Source organism: Electrophorus electricus, chromosome 18 (assembly GCF_013358815.1).
Source record: "Electrophorus electricus isolate fEleEle1 chromosome 18, fEleEle1.pri, whole genome shotgun sequence".
NCBI lineage: Eukaryota > Metazoa > Chordata > Actinopteri > Gymnotiformes > Gymnotidae > Electrophorus > Electrophorus electricus.
In genome coordinates, this window is record NC_049552.1 from 12,429,247 (window position 1) to 12,455,329 (window position 26,083).

A 26,083-nucleotide genomic window follows, 5' to 3' on the forward strand; every position below is an offset into this window, starting at 1 on the left:
GGCGAACCGTTTTGCGGAGGAAATGAGATACCGCCCGCCTGCTGGCACCCTGAAGCTTAACATTTTATCACCTGGGATTGAGGCAGGCGGCTAAATGCAGAGGGCCGGCCTCGTTCCGAGGAGCCATTCCTGCTTTCTCAAGCTGCCAGGCTGACGCTAAAGAGGGTCTGACATTGTAAGCGAAGGGACCGTCCTGCCGTAGAATGGATACGCTATGGGACCACAGTGCTGCGTCACACACTTCCAGTCATGATGTCAAAACAGATGAGCGGACTCTGGTTGAAGGGCGGTATCGTTCCCTCAGGTGAAGAAGGTTTCAGGACTGAAGAAAACAACTGTCATCATGACAAAAGCAGACTCGAACCCAGGGACTGGTAGGAGGAAAGCGTGAGCGTTCACCACCGGACCAAAGTGTCACCTCTCTGGCATAGCAAGAAGAGTTTCTGTCCCAATGCCTTCAACTCTGGAGAGTGTCCACTGTGCATGACACCATCCACATGTCCCTCCACACACAACTGCCCTTTCCATCAGGGTCACACCCCACACCCCTCATCAGGGGTCCTCACACTGAGCTACACCATCCCCTCACAACGGGGGTGGGCTCATCAACCAGGGACACACTGTTAATGCCCTTGCCCCCAACCCACTTCTGACATTAGTGTACCAAAGGCTGAAGGCAGCCACCCTACCCAGGACTTGAACGCAGGTCTGCCAGGAGGTAAATGCGAGACGTCAGGTGAAAGGGCCACAGATACTACGGCTTGAAATAAAAGCCCAGCACTTGACATTATCATGTAGAGAAGGGGCAAGCCATCTCCAGTAGCATTCATCATTCATAATTACACTTCGCAGTTGTTGGGCTGACTGGCATTCCATGCTGCAGAAGCCGCAGTGGACAGTGTTAGAAGAACTCAATTCTGAAGAAGACGGTGAGTGAAAACGTTAAGACTACGTTTGCAATTCCTGTCACACACGGGTGATCTTGTTCTAAGCAGTGTGAGGTAAAAATCAGATCTTTTTAAAACCAGATCAAATTTGTGCTCCTAGATTGGATACATGTTCAGAAAGCATTGAAAGCATATTGATAACTTAAAACAGAATGCCTTCTCTTGTTCTAGCTGTTGTGGTTGTTTTTTTGTTTTTTTTTACAACACACTTCACTGTGTAGTCGCAGATCACAGGGCACACACACACACACACACACACACACACACACACACACACACACACACACAGAGATCTGTCTGCACAGAAGTGCCAGAAATAGCTGGTAAAACAGCATCAGCTCTGCCTCGTGCTCTTTTGAGGTTTCTTACCCTAATCCTCGCCATCTGACGGCTGGCCTCCCGAGCAAACGCAGGCTTCGCTCTCGACGCCTGCATGTTTTCATACGATGGTTCTGCCATTGCTCACGCGTGATCGCCCGCATGTGGGCGCTTTCGGGCTTGTTTACACGGAGGACACTTGCGAATGTAAACAGGCCAAAACATCTGACCAGGGTAAAAAAAAAAAAGGGGGATCTAAAATTTTTTCAACCCGAGTAACATTTTTTGCGTACCCTGTACTTAACAGACAGCAGAGCAGATACTCAGTACACTATTATGAGTTACACTGTAAGAATTGGTGGGAAAAACATGTTACCAGATTCAGCACCAAGCATTAAAAAGCGCAGGAAGGCGGCCGTAGCCTTAAGCGCTGCCATATGGCAGCGGACCTCACTATACATCCTTTTTCCTCGAGCATCATGTCCGATATGCATCGCGGGTCCTGCGTCTGCACTGGTAAACATTTCACGAGCCCACATGGCTTGCCGCAGAGCTTGCAGTGCGTCAGCGTTTTCACGAGTGAAAACGCGTGGTGGATATTGGTTACAGACGGCCAATCACGGGCCGGGGGGACGTCTCTAATCAGCGTGCAGCCCCGCCCCCCCCCCCCATCTCCCTCCACAAAGTGCTCTGCTCTCCCCGGCAGCACATTGAGATGCAAAGCAGATTCGCTGGGGGACGTGGGGAGAAAGGTAACTGACTGAGGACAAGGCCCGATGAATGACTGAAGCTTACTTTTGAAAGATCGTTCTCTCTCTCTCTCTCTCTCTCTCTCTCTCTCTCTCTCTCTCTCGCTCTCTCTCTCCCACTGCTGCTGCTGCTGCTGCTGTCATCCATCCGTCCACGTGATTGAGCACGCGCTTCATCTCTTTGATTTAACGGGATACGATTAGGGGTCCCACGCCAAGGCGGGCCTGCCGACCACACATACAAATGAACAGGCACGACGCCCACAACCGAGACGTTTCATTCCACAAGGCTGCGTCGCTCGCTGGGAAATCTTCGCGTCCGGCGATTCACTCCAGAATGCTTCCGTTAATGCCAATCTGCTATCGCACGCAGCGGCACCCACACATTTTAGTCACGTTTGCCGAGTCTTTTAAAGATTTCAAGATGTTTGATGATTAACCGAGGAAAAGCACCGATATTGGTAGACATGACAGTTGACACGCGAATGGATGGTGAAATTGTTATTTGTTTGGGGGCCGTGTGGGTAGATGCATGCTGGGAGTTTCTCTTGGCAGGGTGACGCCCCTTTTTCCTCTCTGACTGTGGCAGAAACAGGAAGTTCAGCCAAGATGTAGAAGAAATAACAGGAGGCATCTGCTTGAAAAACGGGGCAGCGAAACAGCATTGGCCTGCCGGAGATGACTGGCAGGACCTTCTCCTCTCGTGCAGCATCCTTCTCAAACTCCAGCATGGATCGACATTGTGCGCTCGACTTCCCGTACAAGATACCTTGATCCACCCGTGCGTCCTACTCGAGATAATGACATTGTGTTCGTCATTAAAAAACCGCGCGCTTCGTTCTGAGGGGCGCGAGCAGCAGAACGCTCCGCCAAAGTTCTGACTGCCTGACGCGGCGGACGCTTGCCAGAAAACCAGAGTCTGATTGGCTGTCTGAAGCCACTCAAATATAGAAGGGACTCGTGACAGGACCTGAGAGCCCTGATACGTCTCACATCGGGTTTATTATTTCGGATGAGTGCGACCTTTAACAAAAGCGAGACAGAATGAAAGAACAGACAGATGCAGCGAGGTGCGAACGAGGCATTCGATCGCTCCAAGGAGGGGATTGTTTTGGGAAAGTTGTTTTTCGGCAAACAAAGCTGGAGGGTGTATTGTACGTGACATCATCAAGAGCTCTCAAAAGATGATACGCACAGCTGCTTGCTAATGTGATCTGGAGTCTAGACCAAGTGGGTCTCTAACCAGTGAAAACAGTCCTTAAAGACTTATAACAATCATCCCTGACTTCATTAGGCAAGTTAATCCAAAGCAGGACCTCCTGTTTGCTCCCCGCAATGACACTTTGAAATGCAATGCTTTCTCAGGAGCTTCTGGACCTCTTGGGCTGCTCTGGTTGGGGAGGAGGTTAGCCCCGTGTCCTCGCTGTTTCATGTTGTTGTGGAAACCGGTTTAGCTCCTTTGATCCGACGGCAAGAAGGTCAGCCTCGGACGTACTCACTCATCACGCGCAGATTAGGGGAGGCCCGTTCCTGCCTCGCGTCAGCCCATCCATGAGGGTGACGCCGAGCTCCCTGACCAAGAGCCACAGCGCAAGTGTATTCAGGCTTCACCTTTGACCCCACCGTTCTCTTGTCATGAAAAGACAGTTCCTCATGACAGACAATGTGATTATTGTTCTTTCATTGCTGTGATAAACAGACGGCCTTTCTGATCAAAGTGCACTGCTGATTACCGACGCTTCTTGGCTCAGTAGTCGTTAAATTAGATTAAACTCTCCTTAGGAAGGAGGAAAACTCTGACATACCACTCCGCATGAAAAATATCCAGGGGATTTTGAGCTTTGACAAGATCTGCCTGATGCACGCATTTCAGATTTTCCAAGAGAAATTCTCAGGCATAGATTTTATTTCATGTATCATGATTTCAAGTTACATGCCAGGAAGGCTCCGGCCTAGAATTGTTCCATATTCCAGCTTGTTCCGTTTTCCGGGTTGTTCCGCATTCCGGATTAGTGCATATTCCAGATTGTTCTACTCGATGGGTTGTTCCACATTTCGGGTTGTCTTCTACCGTATTGCATGCCGTTGTTGTTGTTTTTTAGTTTGTTTAGTTCCTGTCAGGCAGTGGTAGCTCAGTGGTTAAGGTACTTGCCTCGTAATTGGAAGGTTGCTGGTTCAAGTTGGTTCACTGCCAAGTTGCCACTGTTGGCACCCATGAGCAAAGCCTTTAACCCTCAAGTTGTACTCAGTCATAATTGTAAGTTGCTTAGGATAAATGTAAATTCTTGTTTTCTGGTGTTTTTCTCTTTCTGATTAAATTTTCTGTGTTTTGACTTTGCCTCCTGTTTTGTGGACTTTAATAATAAATTTTCCTGTGACAACCGCCCTCCTGTATTTTGAACGCTAACTCGTGTTGTTATGCTGATTCTTAAATGAACCCAAACAAAAATACTCTGACACCATGCTGCCACCTCTGGCTTCTAAAAGCTGCCTAGAGTTTTCCTAACGATCTCTTAAGCCGTTGAGAAGGAAGGATGGGTCAAACACACTCTCCTTTCTCTGTGGGCTAAACCTTGACTGTTCTGAGCCTACTTTTCAAAACACAGCCTTCCTTCAGTTGCTTTTCCTTTTAAGTGGGAGCAGTGGGTGTGTGTGTGGGGGGGGTGGGGGTGGGAGGAGGTGGGGGGGACAAAACCACCAATTAACGCTTTAAACAGCCTAGCATTAAGTGAAGGGGGCTGCATCTGTACAGGGCTGAGAGTTGGGAAAGTAATTATAGAACCACCGTCTTCCGGCAGAACCAGTGTTCCGAACATTTGCCGAGGAGACAAGCCGTCGTTCATCTGACCTTCTGACCCAGTCAGCGAGAGAGAAATATCAAGCTAGTCTAATGAAGGGTGACAGAATGGCAAAAGCCTGCACATCAGTCACTCAGAGAGGAGGGATCTGTGGGTGGAGACAGGGTGTTCAGGCTCATTAGAGCCTCAGTCGACTTGTTTTAATTACTAAAGTTAATTTGAGTTTGCTGCTCTCCAGCGTAGGTGTTGAAGCAAAGTGCCCTGTATTGCGGCTGTAGACTCTGGAGCAGGGGGTTCCTGCTCTAGAATATGGAACGGGGTATTCCTGATCTAGAATCAGGAACTAGGTGTTCCTGCTTTAGAATCTGGAGCAGGGTGTTCCTGATCTAGAATCTGGAGCTGGGGGTTCCTGATCTAGAATCTAGAGCTGGTAACCCCTGTTCTAGGATCTGCAAATGAATCGCAGTGAACTAAATATTAAAGGTGGAAATTCACAGCTGCTAATAGTAGAAATTTCACATCATACATCACATCATGCTCATTCTTCCTTTCCCTGCCATTATGCCTGTCAATAAATTCTCTCATGTAATCCTATAGTAATGAAATACCCTACATATTAAAAAGGTCACTGATGGTCTTTGAATTCTAAAGACTGGATTCTCCCTCCTGCCATGAACTCAATCATTCTTTTTTCTTGTCAGATTCCCCCATACAAGCATACAGAGTGTGTACTAAATTTGCCTCTTTCCTTGTGGCAAGATCTCTTTAATGTTACTGTGGGGAGATTATAATTACATTTCATTACAATTATTTTATTGCGCTATGCCTCACACCAAGTCAGGAAATCACTTAAGTGGTGCACCATTAGTACACAACAAGAGCACATTACAGTAAGTGTGCAGAGGGCAGCCATTTATCTAAATCAGAATAAGACATTATTGATGAATTCACATACCTTTTGTAATGTGTGTTTACACTGCTGTTAGAAATGTTTGGCTTTATGACAAGTTGAAACTCTGGTCAGGATTAACTGTCTCACTGATGGGAGAGGTTTCTGTGGCGCATCAAAACAGACACACATCCTGTTCAACTCCAGGCTCGTCATAGTTGTTAATGATCAAGGGACATTGTTCAGGAACCACCATGAATTATTCAGTTACTTCATAAAAACAAATATTTAAAGTATTTGGTTAAAAGTCTGAGGAATGAGATGATGGGTGCAATGTGTCCTTGGAGTGTAATAAGTCAAGCACAATGACAACAGCCATGACTGTAATAACAAAACCAATAAAAACAACAATAACATCAACATCAAAGCTATGTACCTTTCCCGCATTCATTCATCCAGAGCATTTGTTAATGGTTGGCTCCTTAGTCCCAGGTTTGTGGCTCGACGACTCCGGGCTGGCCCCTCGTCGCCAAGGTTACAGCGCTGAGCATTAGCACGCGTCCTGTGCGTGGCCTTCTTGGACCTGTGCTTCCTCTAGGCAATGACATGGGAGGTCTTTGTAATCAGCACTCATCCAGGGGTGACAGGCCCTCTCTGTCTCTCGCAGTGGCTGCTTACCTTGGCTCCTGGAATCTCGGCAAGTCTCACAGTTTATTGGAACATCGTAATCCGATATGATGGATGAGGTGATAATATCTCTGTGCCATTACCAGTAGGATCCCTCTCTCTCTCTCTCTCTCTCTCTCTCTCTCTCTCTCTCTCTCTCTCTCTCTCTCTCTCTTTCTCTAACCACCCTCTCCCCCTCTCTGTCTCTCGGTCTTTCTCTCTCTCTCAAAAGCGTGCTGCCTCTCGCTCTCGGATATTTATGAGCTCAGCTACTGTCTGCTCACCTCCAAATATAGGCCATGATAAACACGCACTTCACCCCTGCCCTGGGTGATCTGGAATAGGTCCCGGGCGTGCAGATGTGCCGAGGATGTGGTGCAGCAGATATCCCCTGAATTCTGAACTCATCCGTGAAAAAAAGCCGTGTTTGCCGTCCACGACAGCCTTGACCGACAGGCCATGAACAGAACAAACAAACAAACAAATAAACAACTCCCCCCCAAACCCGGAGCCAGAAAACAGGAAAACGCATGCTTTGTGGCCCTGCCTATCCCCTTTGGGAAGACTGAGCCAGGCGGCAAGATGCTGTCTCACAGATCTTTGGCTTGTCGCTGTCATCGAGAAGGAAGTTGAGAAGTGAGAGCCTGTTTATTAGCAGACTCTCATCTCGCTAATTTGCTGGCTCATTTGGAAGTGATTGACTTTGTGCCCTGAAAACAGCTTCACACTACAGTACAGTCAGCCCATACCAAAGGACAGGCAATCTGTACCAGAGAACCGCCAGTCTGTAACCAGAGAACAGTCAGTCTGTACCAGAGAACAGTCAGTCTGTACCAGAGAACAGTAAGTCTATACCAAAGGACAAGCAGTCTGTACCAGAGAAAGGTCAGTCTGCTCCAGAGAACTGTCAGTCTGTAGCAAAAAACACTCAGTTCAAAGTGGAGAACAGTCACTCCGTACAAGAGAACAGTCACTCCGTACAAGAGAACAGTCAGTCCGTACCAGAGAACAGTCAGTCCGTACCAGAGAACAGTAAGTCTATACCAAAGAACAAGCAGTCTGTACCAGAGAAAGGTCAGTCTGCTCCAGAGAACTGTCAGTCTGTACCAAAAAACACTCAGTTCAAAGTGGAGAACAGTCAGTCCGTACAAGAGAACAGTCACTCCGTACAAGAGAACAGTCAGTCCGTACCAGAGAACAGTTAGCCTGTCGCGGTGTCATCTCTCACTTCAGTTGGCTGGGGCCCACCGTGCCTTCTCTTCCGCATCTGTGTCACGAGACGTCAGTAAATCATCTCTTCATCCCCTCTTCCTGGATCCCTCTCTCACTCCAATCAGTAACACCCCGCCCGCGTGGCAGCTCCTGTAACGTGGCCGCTTGTCGGGATGTCGATTTGATTTCCCCTTCGCCGTGTTCACCGCTGATTACGTCCCCGCGTCAGCCGTGATTGGAACGGAGAGATAATTACTTTGAACAATCTCGAGAACGACGTGCCTTACTGGCTCCCCCTTGGCCACAAAGCCAAAGCCAAACGTAGTTTACGGACAGAAGTGGTAAAGATCATCCTTGATCTGCTATGTAGGGTGTTTTTGTATTTATTGATTTCCATCAAGAGCCCATATGCCCATATGCTTGCTTAGACAGGGAGTCCTATTCACACAGCGTACAGTTGGCTGATCTGGTTAGCAGTACCATATCTTGTACTGTCCCATGTTGGAACTAACAAGAGATTCCCTTCTGGATAAGAATCAACGACTTTAAAGACACAGAGGTATTGGCTGTTCCTAGCTAACCTGATGGACATTGGTTAAGCTAATTAACTAAAGGACACATTGGACACTACTAGCGTTAACCTCCTGGAGCTTCCTGCAGGCGTATCTCTGTGAGAAAGAAGGAGAAACAGACGAGACAGCTATCAGGTGAACGGGTATAAACGCATCCATTACATAACTGACATCCACATATAAAAGCAAGCCTGAAGCATATTACATATGATGTCAATGTTTGTGTGGTAGGATATGCATTTCATTCAGAAAGGCGATGAAATAGCGCAATGAAATTGCACGACTTAACTGATGTCGATAAATGTCAGCATTAGACCAGATGTTAAGCGCTTCTTACAGTACTGAAGTCTCAGTTCGGCACACAGACCAAGACAAAACTCTCCTCAGAAGAGTTCACCAGCAGAATAAGTCATACATAAGCAATAATGAGGGCCAGTCAACCTTGGAGCACAGACACTCTCTCTGCCCAATAAAAAAAGTGTTTGAGGCTCAAAATATGTCATCTTCTTATATAATGAGCAAATAAATAATAACGGGTGAGTGCGCACGGCTGGCTTGTTTTTTTTTTTTTTCTTCCCTCTTCTCCTCGCAGACGAAGAACATAAATAATCGATTCGGTTTAATGAGCTTGATAATGGCGGAGGGTGAATGAGAAAGCGGCGGAAAGCCTGCGGAGCCGCCTGAGCGTGGCAGCATGCAGGAGAAAACAGGCGAGACGTTCACAAGTGCGATTGAGCCGATCGGCTATGGGAAGGAGGCTCCGAAATGACCTGCCGAGACCCACACAGCGGGAGCGGTGGAAGCAGCCTCTTGGACGCCGTTCTAGTTAAATGCCGTCAGGGCAGCACCGGCATGTGACAGCGTCCTTGGATAGCCAACATTTACCGACGTGTGAGATACATCTTTTTTGGAGGGCGTTGTATGACCGTAAGGAGGGTGGGGGGGGGGAGACGACATGAAAGAGTAAGGCTTGTCCCAAGTGTCAAGTGCATCTTGGGACTACGTCCCTTGAAGACATCGCAAAACCCCTCCCCCCACGTGCCTTTTCGTTCACAGGTCATTAAAGTGCTCGTTCCACCCCGGAGCGCTAATGAAGCCATTTGGATGGATAGTCCAGTAGAAGACAGGACTGTGTGGTGGTGGGGGGGGCGTTTTTTTCATCCCACGCTCAGGTGAAGGGTGGGAGGGTCTGACCAACTGGCAAATTGCGCTTCCTGTTTTACACTGTCCCCACACACACACCCCCCCCCCTCCCCACTCCCACCCCCCTGCTGTAGGACCAGTTACTTCCGTGGCCTGATGATTCGCGTGTTATGTCAGAAACTGTCCCCGGGGACTTTATGATGTCAGGATGAGCTTCCAAAACCAGGGAAACAAATTTTCTCATGTCCCTCTACATGCCTTTTGCCGACAAATGAATGAGGTCAAGCCTGATTAGATGAGAAGATCGAAATAATTTTGTTTCTTTTTCCGAAAGAAATGCTAAAGTTGATCATAATGAATTCAGGCTAATGAAGGCTACGTAGACGCATGCAAATGAAACCATGCTGATTGACATTCATTCGCCCTTGGCTATATTAGTGCTTTTGGCTGAAGTATTTCTCCTAAGGCCAGAGGCAGAGTTGTGGGTATGTGTGTGTGCGAGCGTGTGGACGTGCGTGTTTGTATGTGTGTGTGTGTAAGTAGCTGGCTGATGAATGCTGGTGTGACAAGCTGAGGCTTGCAGCTCGCCTGCAAGGCTGAAGGCTTAGGCAGCAGCTAAAAGATCTTGAAATACAGTCTAGACAGACTTGTATGTGCTAGCTGGAACAGCCACAATGATGCGGGATATCGGCGGTGTCTCTGCCCTTACTATGTTTTCCAGGACGAGTGTGGTAAAGGTCTTTTGCATTAGCTACATTCCTCCAAAAGAAATGAACAGATTTTCAAAACGAATGCCTATGTTGAATAATTATGCCTGGACCTTCATCGCAGTACGGGACAATGGATCTTCAGTAAATAAAGTTTCGTTTGGTTTCTCGGCAGAAAGTGAAATCGATACCTCGTTAGTCATTCCGCGCAGTCCTCGCAATCATTGCTTGTAAAGATTTCTCCTGACCTGGGTTACCTAAAACTCTCTGAACTACAGAGCTGCACACGGGAAGAAAACAGTATCTGAAACAGTGGCGATGGCAGCGTTTGCGTGCGCTTAAACAGGGGCCTGGGTGAGGTGAAGGTCAGAGCTGGTCTAGACATCACGGCAACATCTAGGCGGACACGCAAATAAAACGGTGGCGGTGCAGCCCATCTGGTTCTCCCCGTGTGTGTGCATGTGTGTGTATGCGTGTGCCTGTGTGGCTTGTTTTGTTATGCATGGCTTCTCACTGATGCCCACTGACTGACATCATGCCATTTCAGCAGTACCCGCCACACCCTGTTTCTGCTGTTAGATCCATTCCCTTTAAAGAATCAGTATATTAATGCGAGCTATCTTATCGTACCATTCACTTCCTGTGCACAGCCATTCGAAGCCCATTGTTAATGTGACACAGTAATGCACAGTTTATTCAGTGTGCTGACTGCTCCATACAATTTTACGTTTATCTTTTTCCTGACAACAGCATTTCAGCAGATCCGGTCTGCTTTGTGGCTTCTAATGACACCATCCCTGCCAGAGAGTTTCGTCTCCCCGGTCTTGAGCGACTCTTGAATCGGCTCCCGGTGTGGCCGTGGGCACGGTTTACGAATCCTCAACTTGAGCTACAAAGGCGCCTGCCACTGCATATATTTAGTTACAGGCAAAAACAAATAAACAAACCAAACACAAAAAACCCACTATGCAGCACTATCGCTCCCACTAGCGAGGAGGGAAAAGGGCGCTTGGTTGAAATCGCCGCTGAACCCAGGCACCGGGATGAAGAGTTCGCAGCCGCAGCGCAGCAGGACCGGATGGAATGACTCACTCGGCCAGTCAGAGCGCCGTGTCGGCGCGGGGCCATCAGCTACTGGGCGACATTTCCACAGCCTTATTATGCAGCGGGTGCTTGGGTAATCACAACATCAAATTGGGGGAGGGGGGTTGCTGGATTGTAAATAAAAACATGCTAATCGTGCTTGCTGCGTCTGAGTGAATAATTTGAAAACATCATTAGTTTGAGTTGGCGGGCGCAGGAACCATGAACTCTGCCATGGCGACAATAAGCGTGAGAGGGAGAGCGTTCGTGACTCGAAACTACCTATCTGAGCTGACGCTTCCTGCTAGAATGTTCTGGAAAATGTTCGAGACAGCTTCAGCTTGACCCGCGTTCATTTAAATATGGGCAGCGTGGCCGGAATAGTAACAAATAAGGAAATAAAATGACGCCGTGCTATAAAACGGGAAGTGGGCGGCCCCAGATGGTTTTCCCAGAGTTTTAGCGCAGGAATTCTACCCCTGACACTGGCGCGTTGGTGCATTTTAATAGAGTCTGCCTCCCCAAGACTCCATCTCCTCACACAATCGGGCATCGGTGCCACACCAGCCTTTACTGCTCCATCTTAATCCTGACGTTAACGTGTTGTCTGGGACGTAGGCCTAGCATCCACCCTCCGTTTTGCTCACTTGAATCACATCTGGCCAAGCAGGTTCCTTCCAAAACAGATGCTCTTTTATTTTCTTTGAAAGATCTCAGGCTTGTATTCATTATCTTTTATACTTCAGCTAGGACTCCTCTCCCTAGACGCTGAGAGGGCCTTCAATCGTGTGGAGCGGATTTGACCTGTTTACTGCAGCTTGGTAGCAAGGGTTTGGCCACACTTTTATTCATGGGTGGGGCACCACCCACTCACCTTCCCTCGCTGCCTCCGTCTGACAACCTAAAACCGTTTAAGGGCATACACAGGGCAAAGCAGGAAGACAAAATATTGCTGCACGCAAATGCCATCCGTCCGTCATGTGACCCAACTCCCTCTGACCAATCCTGTCATCATTACTCACCACTGCAGACTTACTTCGGTCCTTTAGTCCGGCACTTGGGAGTCGCCGGGCTACTGACCGCTGGCTCCACCCACATTCCCACTCCTCATCGTCGTCTTCATCCATACTTGCTCAGCGTGACAGACCGAACAGGTCTACTGCGTGTGTGCATTATCACGCCTATTACTCATTCCACTTGTCCACTTGCAAGACCTTTCACGTCGATGGATTCTTGAATTGTTGCTATTTACCACTGGCGGTCTGCCTTCTGACCTTTGACCCTTCAACATTCATTGTCTCACTTCGACCGGCCCTGGGGTAGCTCAGATGCCCAGGATTGGATCCTTAGCCTGTATTCTCTGTGTGTAATGTGTTCTCAGTGTTTTGACTATGTTAGCCTGTCTGCTCCTGACTGAACCTCTAATAAACCGAATATCATGTAAGTGTGGTTTGCCTTTTAACAACACGCATCTGTCACAAAATCTCACTCCCATCTGGTAAAGGGCAATTAGTACAATTATGAGCTGATCAAAATCAACTTTTGTATTATATATTTATTATATGAATGTACACAGTCAAATATGAATGTGTAATATACATTTATAATAAATATTTATTTATTTTTTTACAAAGGCAAGAAGCAATGTGGCATGACTTCTAAATATATTTTAATGAGCCAATATCAGATGTATCTCGGCATTACAGTGGCTCTACCTCTGATATGGATACCTGGCTTTGTATCACATCACGTTCATGTGGGCATGTCTCACTATCTGCACAAAGGCCTTTGAAATGGTGTTTTATCACTGTAATGAAGGGGAACCTATTGGAAGTATACACGACTGTATTCCAGCATTAAAGGATCATTTGGTAGTATAATTTGGGTGCAGGGATTGAAAGCGCTCGTTGAGTACTTAGCAGAATCCACTCGTCAACCGCCAGCGCGTGACCTTTTTCTATCCGGGTTTTGCTCGTTTCATTCGGATGTAGAAGTTCAAGCTTTCTGGGATTTTTCCCAGACTTCCATTAGTTTTTTTTCTTCACACGGCGTAGTCATCTACACACCAGCGCAGACTTCCTTCGCTCCTTCAGGCCGGCACCTTGGAGTCGCCGGCCTGCCGACCGCTGGCTCCACCCACATTCCTACTCCTCATCATCATCTTCATCCATACCTGCCCAGTGTTACAGACCAAACAGGTCTACTGCATGTGTGCTCTATTACTCATGCCATGCTGCACTTCAGCGCTTTGAGATATGATAGGTTTAAAAATCTAAGCCTGTCCTCTGTATATAATACACATGAACTTTGCATACTCTGAACCTTAGAACCCCATGGAATGATTGTTTACATAATGATTTAAAAAATCACGTTTTGCTAATGTAAACTAATGTTCTATCTGTATTATATAGTATGTATGTCTTGGCACCATGACAACATAAAATAAAAGAGCTCTCATTACATTAGCATCCATTTCCATATGCAGTAGTGAATTTGTGTTTATATAATCATGACTGAGAATAACGAATACGGGTCTCTGAGAAATAGAGCTTGTAAATCCGCGTGAGCCCGTGTTCCGCAGAAAATGCCCCATTTACACAAAATAAATGAAATTTCTCACACGGCAACGATTTGGATTTGCTGTGGAGACACAAACACGTCCGTGACAGGTAGGTCCTTCCCGGAGAGCCCAGAGAGCCCTAAATACTGCCCACTAGCTGTGGAACCGAATCCGGTTGAACACCACCGGCCGATGTAACTTAACCGAGTTGATACTATGGTTCTCTTTAATACTTTGTTGTCATAACCGATTTTCAGCTCAATACCTCAAATGTACTTTTTTTTTAAATTACCCACATTAGTGTGGGACTAAGTTACAAAAAGGAATATTACTTGTATTTTTTGTTCCCGTATTTCTTACGGTTTGTTTCAATATTAAATCTGAAGATGAAAAATTACACCGTGATTTCTGTTCTTAGTCATGGAGACCTGATGCTCTGCACATTTCACAGGTTTTGTATTTTGGTGCTCCAGCTCATTATCATATTACTGAGGCTTCGGCGTAAAAATACAAAAATGAATCAGGGGACAAAGTAATGAAATGTAGTTATTTGTATGGGATTTGTATTGGATTCTGGAAAAAAAAGGGGGCTCTATCTTGTCACTTTAAAAACACATCGCAACATTCGTTAGTGTAGGCGGCGTAACGCAACCAAAATATTAAACCGCGGTGCTGTTTTCTTTTCTCTGAATTTAAGCGAGTCGGGAATGCGCGGCTTGGAAAAAGTGGGTGTCGCTGTGCGTGTTGGTGGTGGAGCGTCGATGCGCAGAGGACTTTAAAACCAGTAAACGCGCGGTGGCACACGGTGGTGCGAGCCCAGGGACCGGGACCGTGCTGTCTAGTCGTACTCGGACGGATTTGATACGGACGCGTTCCCGTCTCGCCGTGAAGCGTTTCGACGCGATGTGTGCGTAAAGCTGCACTTTCCGTGCGCGGTGGTCTGACCCGCGATTCGTTTATGGGGACGGTGCAGCGTTTTCGGCACTCTCAAATCTGTGAACTGGGAAATGGTAACGTATGAACCACAGTGGAAGGAACATGGTTGAGAGGACCAGTAAATTTTTATTCATCGTTGTGGGATCGGTCCTTTTCATGTTGATTTTGTATCAGTACGTGGCTCCGGGGATGATGAACTTCGGGTCCCCGCACGGGTACCTCGTTGAAGACGATGCGGATATTTTCCCAACTCCCGATCCACATTACGTCAAGAAATATTATTTCCCCATCAGAGACTTGGAACGCACGGTGGATTTTCAGATAAAAGGGGACGACGTTATAGTCTTCCTTCACATTCAGAAAACGGGAGGGACGACATTCGGACGGCACCTGGTACAAAACGTTCGATTAGAAGTTCCTTGCGACTGCAGACCGGGCCAGAAAAAGTGTACCTGTTACCGACCGAACCGTAAAGAAACCTGGCTCTTCTCTCGGTTCTCTACCGGCTGGAGTTGTGGTTTACATGCCGACTGGACCGAGCTGACCAACTGCGTGCCAGGGGTTCTAAATAAGAAAGAGAGCAAAATGCAAAACCAAAGGTAAGGTAACGGTACTCCCCCCCCCCCCCCCCCCACACACTTGTGTGTTAAAATAATAGAAACTGTCTAATACAACAACAACAAAAACAACAACAAGGCTATCGTTTGCATCTCGCTCGTGTTAACCCATCGCACAACGCTCCTGAGTGCAACAGCGCGAGAACATGAGTAGAAACCGTTCAGTTATAGAAGGCACGCGGTAATGCGTACCGCTCCGAACTGTTTTAATGCTGTTACTAAAGCTTCAGTTTCGTCCCCGCCTGCTTTTATGATTCATGAGGAAAAATGAAACTTTCGCACTTTTCGCTGAAGTGCACACTGCAGGTGGAAGATCACAGCTGAGTGGAATAGGCTCTTGTAAACACAGGAGTAACTCTGCGTCCTGTCCATTGGGAACGAGCGACTTCAGCGTCCTCCCGGGCGTCAACCACGCGACGCCCAGATCCGAGCGGAGGCTCACTGGCGGTCGTCTTTGTAGTTTCAGCAGATATGTCAGCAAGCAATGAGTTTATTGTATTATGATGCTTACTTGGCAGTATGGAGCTACACTGTTTGTTAGCGATTACAAACACACCGGGCGGGTGGGGATACATTGTGTGCATTTTATATAGGACGCAAAGAGGCCACATCCATCCCTGCTTTCTCCACTGCCTCTCGCTGTATGTTTAAATGCATGCGTTTTAATTTCAGTATAGTTTACATGCATGCATTTTAATTTCAGTTTAGTCTTTGCGTTGATGACCCACGGGGTCCTGTCATCGCTGCGCTGTCATCTCCGGCGTGCTTGTCGCTGTCGGCGGTTTCTAAGGAATGCGATGCAGATACCTCGCTCGCATTCCTCTAGTTGAGGAACGCGCCGTTTAAAATACAGCAGGCAGATGTGTAAAGTTAACGCAGGCGCGAGCGCGTGCGCGTTTTACGGCCCGCGAGTTCCAGGCTGTGGAATCGTTAAGTTCTCCCCTTGTTGGCCGCGCTAAGGAATGCGATGCAGACGCTCGTGTCCGTTCCTCTAGTTGAGAGATCTGTCCCACTTTAAAGAGAGATGTGCAGCAATAGCACGGACTCCCCTCCCCTAATGCGGCTCGCACCTTTTCTGTTCTACGGGTCATGTCTCGTAACGCAGAGCTCACGCAGTCCCCTTTCCACTATTTGGCGGTGGCGATGACGCATTTTTCAAATTGCTGTGGGAGCATTTCCGATACATGTCCTTGCATTTCCTTTTTTTTTGGTTCTTTCTTTTGTTCTTTTGTCCTCAGCATTAGTAAATACACCGATTGTTTGAACCATTGCGTTGTTCGAACAGATGAACAGTTTTTTTTTTTTTTTTTTTACGGAATCCCGTTTTTGAAATTTCATTTCTCTCTGCCATATCAGCCCCAAGCTGCCTTGTTAATGTGCGGATGTGATTTTTGTCTAATGATGATGCTACTGTCGAGTAGTCGCAGCTGAAGGACATGACAGAAGACCATTCTTGTTACAAGCACCAGTGAACAATAAGTTTGTCTACGTCAAAAAATAGAGTTTTGTGAAGCAGTTGGCCATGGTTATACTGAGGTGCTCTAGCTGGTCATCAAGTATTGATTGACTTCTGTGAAATTATAAATTCATGAAGGACAGATTAAAGGTTTTACAGCTCCAGTCAGAAGATCTTAATGTAATTTAACCTTTCAGGACGACCTCGCCGGATAAAGTTGAAATTCTGCCCCGAAGCCAATGAGCAATATTTCCATTTCCATCTACTGATTACATTTCTTTCTACTGATACTAGTAACCATAGACCTATATGTTTCTAGTGTTTCCTGTAAACATGGAGGATGGCAATATGTGTCCTTTTCACAAGCATCAACTTCTAATCTGGACTGGTTCGCACATAAGCAGTCACCAATATCAACGTTGAACATCAAACCAGCTGGCTGATATGGAAATTCAAAACAATTATCTGCCACTGCAAGAAAGGTGTCAGTACCTTGCACACATTCCTGGTCAGCTCACGTCACGGGTAGTTTTTATTCCATCTAAGCAGACAATTCGGAATGAATTATTTGGGTGACGGTTGCTTAGTGGATGCTACAGAGAATACCCATAAGCCATTAACCAACCCCCCTAACCCAAAAACGTAGTAATTCTGGTCTTGGCCCATCATCCTCAAAGCCAAAGCACGTCTTGTAGACCTGTTGTGCGTCCCAGTGTGCAACCCGGTGTTGCGGCCCAAGACGGACAAATGCATAATCAGGCCTTTAGAGGCTGTTGATATTCAAATCTCGCTCGCATTCTGTCACTTCGTTGTCTTCTGCTCGGCCTTGAAAGGATTCATTTTCATTGCAAAATGGTTTACATTCGGTTCGCCCTGGACTGAAACCGGGCTGCGTTTCCCTTGTGGTTTAACACGTTGCGCCAGCCTGCCTAGACCTGGGTGTCATGCGAGCGGTTCGGCTTTTGCGGGTGTTTAATGAAGTACTGCAGATTGCCAGGCTGACTCGGAAGCGCAGTCTGTGTGTGTGTGTGGCACGTCCCTCTTGAGCACGAGAGTGAACTAATGAACTAATGAACTAATGGACTGAGCCACGGACACACCGGCGTTTGCGTTTCCGCGCCGGGAGGTCTGCACGTTGTCAGGTATCGGTGATTGTGAATGTCTGCGTGCTCCACCCATGCTCCACCCACTCTCCACCAGCGTGACTCTTTTGCCTCTCCTGGTTACACTACGCTCACGCTTGTAGCAGTGGTGCAGTGGCTTTCTCTGTTTCATCAGGCTGGGAATTCTTATGCATTAATGAGCAAATGACAGCAACGATATTGTCTGTGAAATTGGTTTGCACTCTTGTGAGATTTGAGCCACGTCTGAAGAAGATGCACTAGACTTTTACAAATAGCTTTACCCCCCCCCCCCCCCCCCGCCATTTTCCTATTGTATTTTGGAGATTATGTAATTTAGCCAGTGTTCATAAATTAGAAGTCTTAACTAGTCCTGTTTCTAGGAGGACTGCAGGACTTCAAGCTTGTTAAAGAATCAGCTTGATTTGGTGTAGACGTAGGGGTGGGGGGGGGGGGTGGTAGAGTGAGAGGGCTGTGTGTGTGTGTGTGTGTGTGAGGAGAGGTGGGTGCGTGGGTGGGGGTGTATGCGCATGCTGGAAGGATTTGAGCTCTGACAGTCTATCCTAATCTCCACCTAATCTCACCCTAATGTCAGCCTGTATTTAAAGACATTGCAGAGTTGGAGTCCCAGGCCACAAGGCTGGCACAGAACAAAAACCAAACTGTAATGTTGTTGTTTAAATTTTATGAACTCTCTTTCTCCCTCTCTTTCTACCCTTCTCTCACACTCATTCCTAGTCCTCCTGGTGTTGGCATTCGCTAATCAAACTGTCGAGGTGATTTTTCAACAGTGCGGCTTTATGGTGGTGGGCCGTGCCGCGCAAACCCGCGTGCCACGCAAAACATTAGAGGAAACGTATTTTCATGAAAGATTTGCAGCAGTTTCTAAAATGGCCGGCTCCACTAACGGGCAGCTGGCTTACGTACGATCACTCACCCTCCCCAGTCTGTTTTACACAGCGTGTATTGTGTCACATTGTAGGACTTTTTGCGCCATGTGGTCTACGTGACGTGGAAGAGCGGGGCTGTGGGAGCCGGGAGCAACTCAGTTAGCACGGATGCCCACTTCCCATGCATTACCAATCCCAGATCTGCCTGACGGAGCTTGACGGGTCGGTGTTTAAAAGAGGGAAGTGGGAGTCGGCGCAAGGAGTGTCTGAGTTCAGAAGCGCCGTGATTGGTGCGTGTCCGCGAGCTCTTCCAAATACAGATGATACAGTTCGAAGGGAGTGGGACCCCTGGTTAAGTGAGATTTGGGCAAAAGACTCCATCACTGTTGCTGATTTACTCTTAGGGTCACTGTCTCTCTTATCCGTGACCTGATACCCCCCGGGTGTGAGTGTGTGTGTGTGTGTGTGTGTGTGTGTGTGTGCCTACATGTGACTGTGTGGTCCAGGCAGCATATGTGCAGTATGGTAACTCACTGTTAGGGCCTGCAGAAAGAGTTTATGTTGTTGAATAAAAACTCAAAGTAAATGTAATGCTTTTAAGATGTGACCTAAAGGTACCTTTCGCAGAAAACTCAAGGGATGCATGGAATCAACAGAGACCACCTTCTCGCATTTCCCACTTTCTGCTGGCGCTGTGGTTCTGTAAGTAGTATCTCACCCAAAACCGCAGGTATTGCTAATATTGAATGAAAAACGGATGGTTATCAGGTGGCATAATTAACAGCCATCGTGGCAACTCTCCGCTCCCCGTCCTCGCACAATAGCACTCTAACCAGAAAGCCTGTACAGTGCACTGCACTACTACTCATACAGCCGGGATGTGAATGTGATATATGCTTTGAAGTGTGTTAATAAGACACCTGTGAAGTTGTAATGTGTTACAGTTAAATCTTGGACTTATCTTTGGCCAGAATTATTTGTTTATTGAGTCAAATTGGTTTTCTGGAACGTCCGAGATTGGTTTTACTGTGGACTGTCAGCATCCTGAACAATCAGAAAGACTCCTTTGCATACTGCATATGTGTTGGACATATTTATACCTAAAGTTTGTCTATCACAACCTATAATGTACGTTCCTGCTGGCAAGTTTTGCAAATTTTGGCCAGACTTCTTAATGAGGTCCTGGGGACCTCACGGCCACACTCAGGTTCGAGTGTTCGCTGTTCCCAGTACGGGCACAACCCAGCTCGCTGACCTTCACGAGCCGGCCCGGGGATGCTGGAGCAAGACGGACTGTGCAGGCCTGAAATGCCCAGCAGGGGAGCTGAGAGCTACCACTTAGCTGTAAGAAGGACGAGTGTCTCTCCCACATCCTATAAACGCTCTCGCCTGTTCTCCTGGCTCCAGGAACAGACCAGATGGCTCAGCTGTCTGAGCTAGTCTCCCCCAGCCAGGCGCCCCAGCTGGGCCCGTTCGGCTCAACCACGGCGTCCTGACCCGTTGACTTTGGGCGTGAGCAACACAAGCGCTACGTGGCTGTCCGCCCTCTGGGAATCAGCCCGGATCTTGGTTGCGAATCTCGCGAGATCGGCACGGGTGTCGTGCACCCCGAGCTCGGCCACGCCCCCTGACGCCGATCCCGTCGGGAATCAATCTCAACGCGCCTTGTCTCGCGGAATTCTTTCCCTCCTCCTCCGTCAATTTGTGCTCGCCGCATCGCTTACAGTGAGATCTTCCCTGCGCTCGGAAACAACGCGCTCATTTGTCTTTTCCGGGAGAGAAGTTTCAGAATGTGGCGGCGTGGGTCGCAGCCTTCCAATTCGAAATATCAGGATCAAAGGCGCTTTTCTTCGGGGCGCTCGCACCGGCTGCATAAGGTCTGTCGCCTTCGCCCCCACACCTGCTCGTTATCCCTGCTCCGCCGGTACCGGCCGCCTGGTAATTGCTCAACAGTGTTCAAAATCAGCACGATAGTCTGAGCTGCTGTTCCCTGTGGATTTTTTTGTTTGTTTTTCCTTTTCCTCTTTAAAGGAGCATTTTCCTCAAAGATACTGACATTGCTACTGCTGAACGATGGAAGACTGGTAGCAAAATAAGCAAATAAGTAGCAACTAATAAATCTGTTCAATGTTGGCAATGTGTAATGCGTGGGTTTACTATATCTTTGTGGTGGGGGAGGGGGGTTTGTCAGTCAAGAGTAATGTCTTTTCGGATCAATGTGTGAGTGACTATTCAGGTGGAGGTCCTCCCTGTGTGTGTGTGTGTGTGTGTGTGTGTGTTCGTTCATCCATTCTCGGGTCAAAATGCAGCCTCACCGAATCCTTGGCATGTCTACTCCAAGTGTATTAGGAAGGTCCTCTCAGAACAGTAGTATGTACTGAAGCCCAGCAAGCACCGTGTCTTGTCAGTCTGCAGTCTGGCCAACCATATCCAGCACTCTGAGAGGCCTGTGGCTCCTGCACTACATACCTGCAGACAGCCCAGAAATGTGGACACTTCCTGCCAGCGCCTGAGCTAGAATAACCTCCCCCCTGTCTACTACTCCAAATACCTGGAGTCTCACTTGGCACAAACCTTGTATATAATATTTGCTTCTGGCTTTTTTGTTCTTTTTTTAATCTCTTTAAAAGCTCGCCACATCTTTCCTCTCATTGCTTTGGCCATGTTCTTTCATCTTCCCTAGCGGGACTGGCCAACTCTGAGCTCCGAGTCCCTCCACTGGTTCCATTATTAAACATCAGAAGCCCGGAGCCTGGATGTGGTGCGTGTGGTCTGTGGAGAGAGGTTTGTTCCGGACGGACCCCAAACCCAGCCCCCATCGACCCCCCCCCCGGCGCACGGTTAAAAGAACGCAGACGCAGGCACATCACCTTTAACTCCACAGCTTCCTGCTCCTTCCTCCTCACACCTCCTTGCCCTTTTTCTCCTCCTGCACCTCCTCCTACCTCAAACCACTGAGTAATTAAAACTCTCATTCCTTCTTTTTCCCCAGTTCTCGACGCGGATTGTTGGCACACACGACGCATTCGCTTAAGCTAATTTCGCTCGGTAGTCCTCGCGGGCTGGTCTGTGGCAGGTAAAACCCCTTGATGGATGCTTGGGATTGATTTTGCCGGCCCAGGACAAATTGCTGCGGCGTGATTGATTAGCAGACATTTTTATTATTCATAATTAGGGCCCCCGCACTCTCTGTGCGAGTTGGAACTCGGCCGAGCTTTAATTAGCAAAATGCTACATCTGAGTCTCCTCTCCTCTCCTCGCTTCGCCAAGCAAGTCCCTTTCTGAGTGAAACACCTGGCCAAACTTCATATCTCTTGGTGTTCGAGCTCTCAGTGCCAGAGCTCGGATGTTGGGTACATGTGCGAATTGAAGGAACACACAGGAGCCCAACATCACAGAAGTCGTAGGGACAAAATTCAATGCCCACCCCTGAAATGCTCGAATGTCTAAAATGAAATAAAAGCTAATGGGCATGAGTAAGATAACCATATTTGCATAATACCCATTAGTCTCCATTGGCCTGAATTAATAATTTGAATATTAGCATATTTGAGTGAATTATTCCTTCAAGGAGAAGCCTGACCCTTGCAAGTGGCAAAGCTAATTCCAAAGGCTGAGGGGCCCTCTTCCAATGCTAATTCCGAAGGCTGAGGGGCCCACTTCCAAGCCAGCGAGAGTGGACACAGATGAAGCCTTGCCCTGAGAATGCTCTCATTTCACAGCTTCTCCATGGTGCGTTATTTCGTTGCGGTGGGGAATCGTTGCCAGCTCTGAGTGCAAGTGTCGAATGTTTGAAAGGGTTTTTCCTAAATGGCTTTCATGAGGTAGTTCCTTTTCGAGCCAAAGCCACCACTGGAACTTTATTCTCGGCCTGCTGTTCTCCCAGATTTATTAGCACTGCAGAGTATCGTGGGTTTCCGTTGTCTGAGCGGCGAATCTTGCCAAAGACTTATGCAGTTCGGTTTGTTTTTAAAACCCAGTATATCTACTAAGTGGTTGGAAAGCTTATTAGCACATTAGACTTTCCACATTTATGTTAAGAGCACATTTCTTGGGGAACTCTCCGTAATCCCCTTGGATCCAGTATTAAGGGATAATTATATTAATAATCTAATTTCTGATAAAGTTCTCATGACTCATTCTTCGTGAAGGGTAGAAGTGGTCCGGGCTTCAAGCGGGGATGTAACATTGGGTGCCATAGCATGTTATAATGTGCTAAGAGGGATCTGGAGAGGTGGAGCATGGCAACAGCTCCCCTCCTGTCTGATATGGTGCCGTCCAGGAGAACAACGGCATGGGAAATGGTTTATTCGCGGGTGCGTGGTGTGGAGCTGAACCCCGCTGCCTGGTCCGTTCCTGATGTGGCACCACTGTCATCCGCATACACTCCTGGAGGGAGGGAGACAGCAGAAAGCCCCAGTTCTTGATTTATTGCCTCTGCGGTGGGGGGTGGGGGGTAAGTACTGGGGGGCTTCTGGAGCTTGAAGAATACCGAACAGATTTGATGGTGTGGGTCTTTTGAAGGGTATGGAGAATGGAGCAGACCTGCTGAAGGAGGAAGAGAAGGCCGACCTTTGTCTGCCCCGCTGAGGGGTTTGGCTCACCTCCCTCCACCCTGCCCCTCAACCCTTCCACTCTTTCTTTCCTTCTCTGCCTGTCCCCCCCCCCCCCGGAGCGTCCCTCTTTTTCTCCACTGCTTGCAAGAGGCCCCTGGGAATTACCCAGAATGCCTCTCTGTCTGTCAGCTGCCTCCACCCCTCACACCAATCCCAATGAGACTTTATTGATGGTGCACCTCAAAGAGAGAGAGAGAGAGAGTTAGGGAGACAGAGTTAGTGAGCCTCACCACGGCTGTGCCTCAGTGCCAATGGCCCTGCTGTGTAATTCTTCCAGGGGCCGGGCTTTGTCCTGGAAAACTCCTCTGATATGCGCCGTTGCTTCTCTGCACGGCTGCGTTGGAGCACTCGGAGTTGAGCAGGGCCGTGCCCTTTAAGAACAATATTTGCCCCGGAATTTTTTGATAGCCGTATGCAGTCGTTGCAGCAACGTTGGATCCGTCCAGACAGCACCGAGTGGATCGCAGATAAATCATGTTTGTTACCCTTAATCGAGTTTAATGAGGCGATTCGCCTGACGCGGTCACGCTGTGAGGGGCCGAGTCAACGTGAGAATTCTGTGCCCTGCTCAAATGGCCTGATAATCCAGAGCCCCTCTGCTGGGACTGTTTGGGGAATCCCAAGATTTCCTTGTTCTCCCGGTCCATCCTGTGACCTCCTGGACCTCTTTCCTGCTCGGAGCTGTGCTCTCGCTCTTGCTGCAACCTCGAGGAGAGTTTCCCGAACAGAAGCCGTGTCCTCACATGCCTTTTCAGAGGGGAGCGATTAATCCCCTTGGCATGGCGATCCAGTTGCATAGCCTTAACTACAAACAGAAAGCAAAGCTAGTGTGAGATGGACAAGAATTGGTTTGTTTCCCACTGAAGCCTGAGTCAGTTCTGTCAGGAAGGTTTTGTGTTTCTAGGCCTTTCTATTTATAGGAATTTGTTCTCTTTGAATTACAACTAGTTGTGTCTGTTGGCACGAGGCAATGCTACCTGCTAGCACTAGCCTCTATTTGCAGCCTGTCTGTTAGAATTTTCGGTTCGACCGTGCTTTTAACACCCGCCTGAGGTACGAGGCCGTGTTTGTGGGGTTTCAGCTCCCGATGCCTTTCCAGCGGGCTGGCTTTTGCTCCTCTTCACTCGAAGCCGAACTGGATCGGCAAAAGTCGCCTGCTCAGCGGCGTTCCCACGGGCTAGCCTTTTAGCCGAGCACGAGTCGCTGAACACCCGCTTGTCTCCGCACCTGTCACATGCACTACGGTCCTTACAGGACCCTCATTCATTGTCGCCCTCTGAAATGCACAAAGTTTCAGAAAAAAATCGTACTTTTAAATTAGCAGTAAATAGAATTTTATCAAAGAAGATATATATCCGAAATTTACTGTCAGTGTCACGATTTTTTTATTTATTTTTTTAATTTCATATTTTTATTCTAATAGAATGCAGGAAAGCACACTGATCCCTGGCTCCATCGCACCCCCCCCGGGGTACATTTGCGAGGACAGGACAGGGAGCGGATGAAACCAAGAGGGAACGGGGTGTTCCGTCAGCGGCCGGATTCAAGTGCGGCCCAGCGGAGGAGATCGGAAGAGCTGTGTCTGCCCACACATAGAGACCGCATTATGGAATACGATCTGTGACGAGGGAGCGAGAGGGGGAGGCAGGGAGGGACGGAAGGACTGAAAGAAAGCAAGCGCCTCGCAGATTTAAACCAGTCGTGTTACCGGTAGCCATAGCAAATGTGAAAATACACAAGGGGAAGTTGAGGAGGTAGGGGGTTGTTTTGAGAGTGTGAAGGACGCAGAGAAACCTGAACCCGAGTGAAGGGGAATGAGAGACAGACAGAATTGAAGACTAACAGGTGAATAGGCAGGAGAGGTTTAGAGTTTCTTGGCAAAAAAAAAAACATTTTTCCCTCCGTGCTCATTTGGTGAAATATTGAATATTGATTTGTCTTCCGGCCGTGCAGGAATGAACCCTGCGGCTTGCCCTGCCTGCATAGCTCAGCAGTTCATCCGGACTCGCGCGCTTCCGAGACACAGCCGTGCTCCACCGACAGAAAGGCCATCGTCCCGCCCACCCACTCAAACCCCAGCATTGGCCTCCGAAGGGCTCTTGACCTGTGCTAGAAGGTTCTTTTGAAGGGTTCTTCAAGCCCTGCAAGAGGCGCCGCTTGCCAGGCTAAATCGGTATCTTCTTCCTGCGCTAAACCTCTGATGGACAGGAACATCTGGACGGAAATGTCTGTTTAATTATTTATTTCTTTTTAACAGATTTATGGACAAGACGAGCTAGACGCAGCATTTTAAGCTACTGAAAAAACGTAATACTGTGAGCAGTGTGCTGAAAAAATGCTAGTGGCACAATAATGTTACAGTACCACACAAAGGATTATTGTTCCCAGAAGCTGCAATTACTTGTGCCGTTGTTACAAAAATGTACCGTACAATTGAGTGTTGAAAAGAAGTGAGTTTAATGAACTTGGATCTCATATGAACCCTATAGGACTCGACTCAGCTTTTAACCATGCTTTGCTTCAGGGCCTGTCTGTGTGTGTGTGTGTGTGTGTTCATTCGTCTATCCTCATCCCACTGTGACACCCTCGTGTCACCAGCTTCCTGTGCCGAGGGGAAGTGATGCGACAGGAAGTACTCGGCGGTTATCAGGAAAAGATCAGATCTCTGTCGGCGACCCAAAGCTCAAATTGTGTCACATGTCCGCGCCTGACCGGCTGCCTCTGCATAGATCTTTGTTCCGGAAATTTGTCAGATGACCTTCGGTATGAGGGGATCTGGATGTGATGATGAGTGTTAATGATA

The 26,083-nt window shown here is 48.0% G+C and overlaps 1 protein-coding gene and 1 long non-coding RNA gene across 3 annotated transcripts in view; one reads left to right on the top strand and one right to left on the bottom strand.

Moving 5' to 3' along the window:
* Positions 1 to 14,351: 14,351 nt before the first annotated feature.
* Positions 14,352 to 26,083, top strand: part of hs6st1a (heparan sulfate 6-O-sulfotransferase 1a) — a 77,737-nt gene continuing 66,005 nt past the window's right edge. For both annotated transcript variants that reach the window (XR_003412086.2, XM_035536310.1), the window contains exon 1: positions 14,352 to 15,179. Coding sequence is in view for 1 of the 2 variants with exons in the window: in XM_035536310.1 (XP_035392203.1) it covers positions 14,662 to 15,179 (518 nt within the window). In the remaining variant the exon portion in view is untranslated. The remainder of the gene's footprint in view (positions 15,180 to 26,083) is intronic.
* On the bottom strand, positions 21,805 to 24,461 carry LOC118242953. Its single transcript, XR_004777119.1, has 2 exons — positions 24,258 to 24,461; positions 21,805 to 24,085 (listed from the first exon to the last, which is right to left on the bottom strand). It is a non-coding gene; the product is annotated as an uncharacterized LOC118242953 (long non-coding RNA).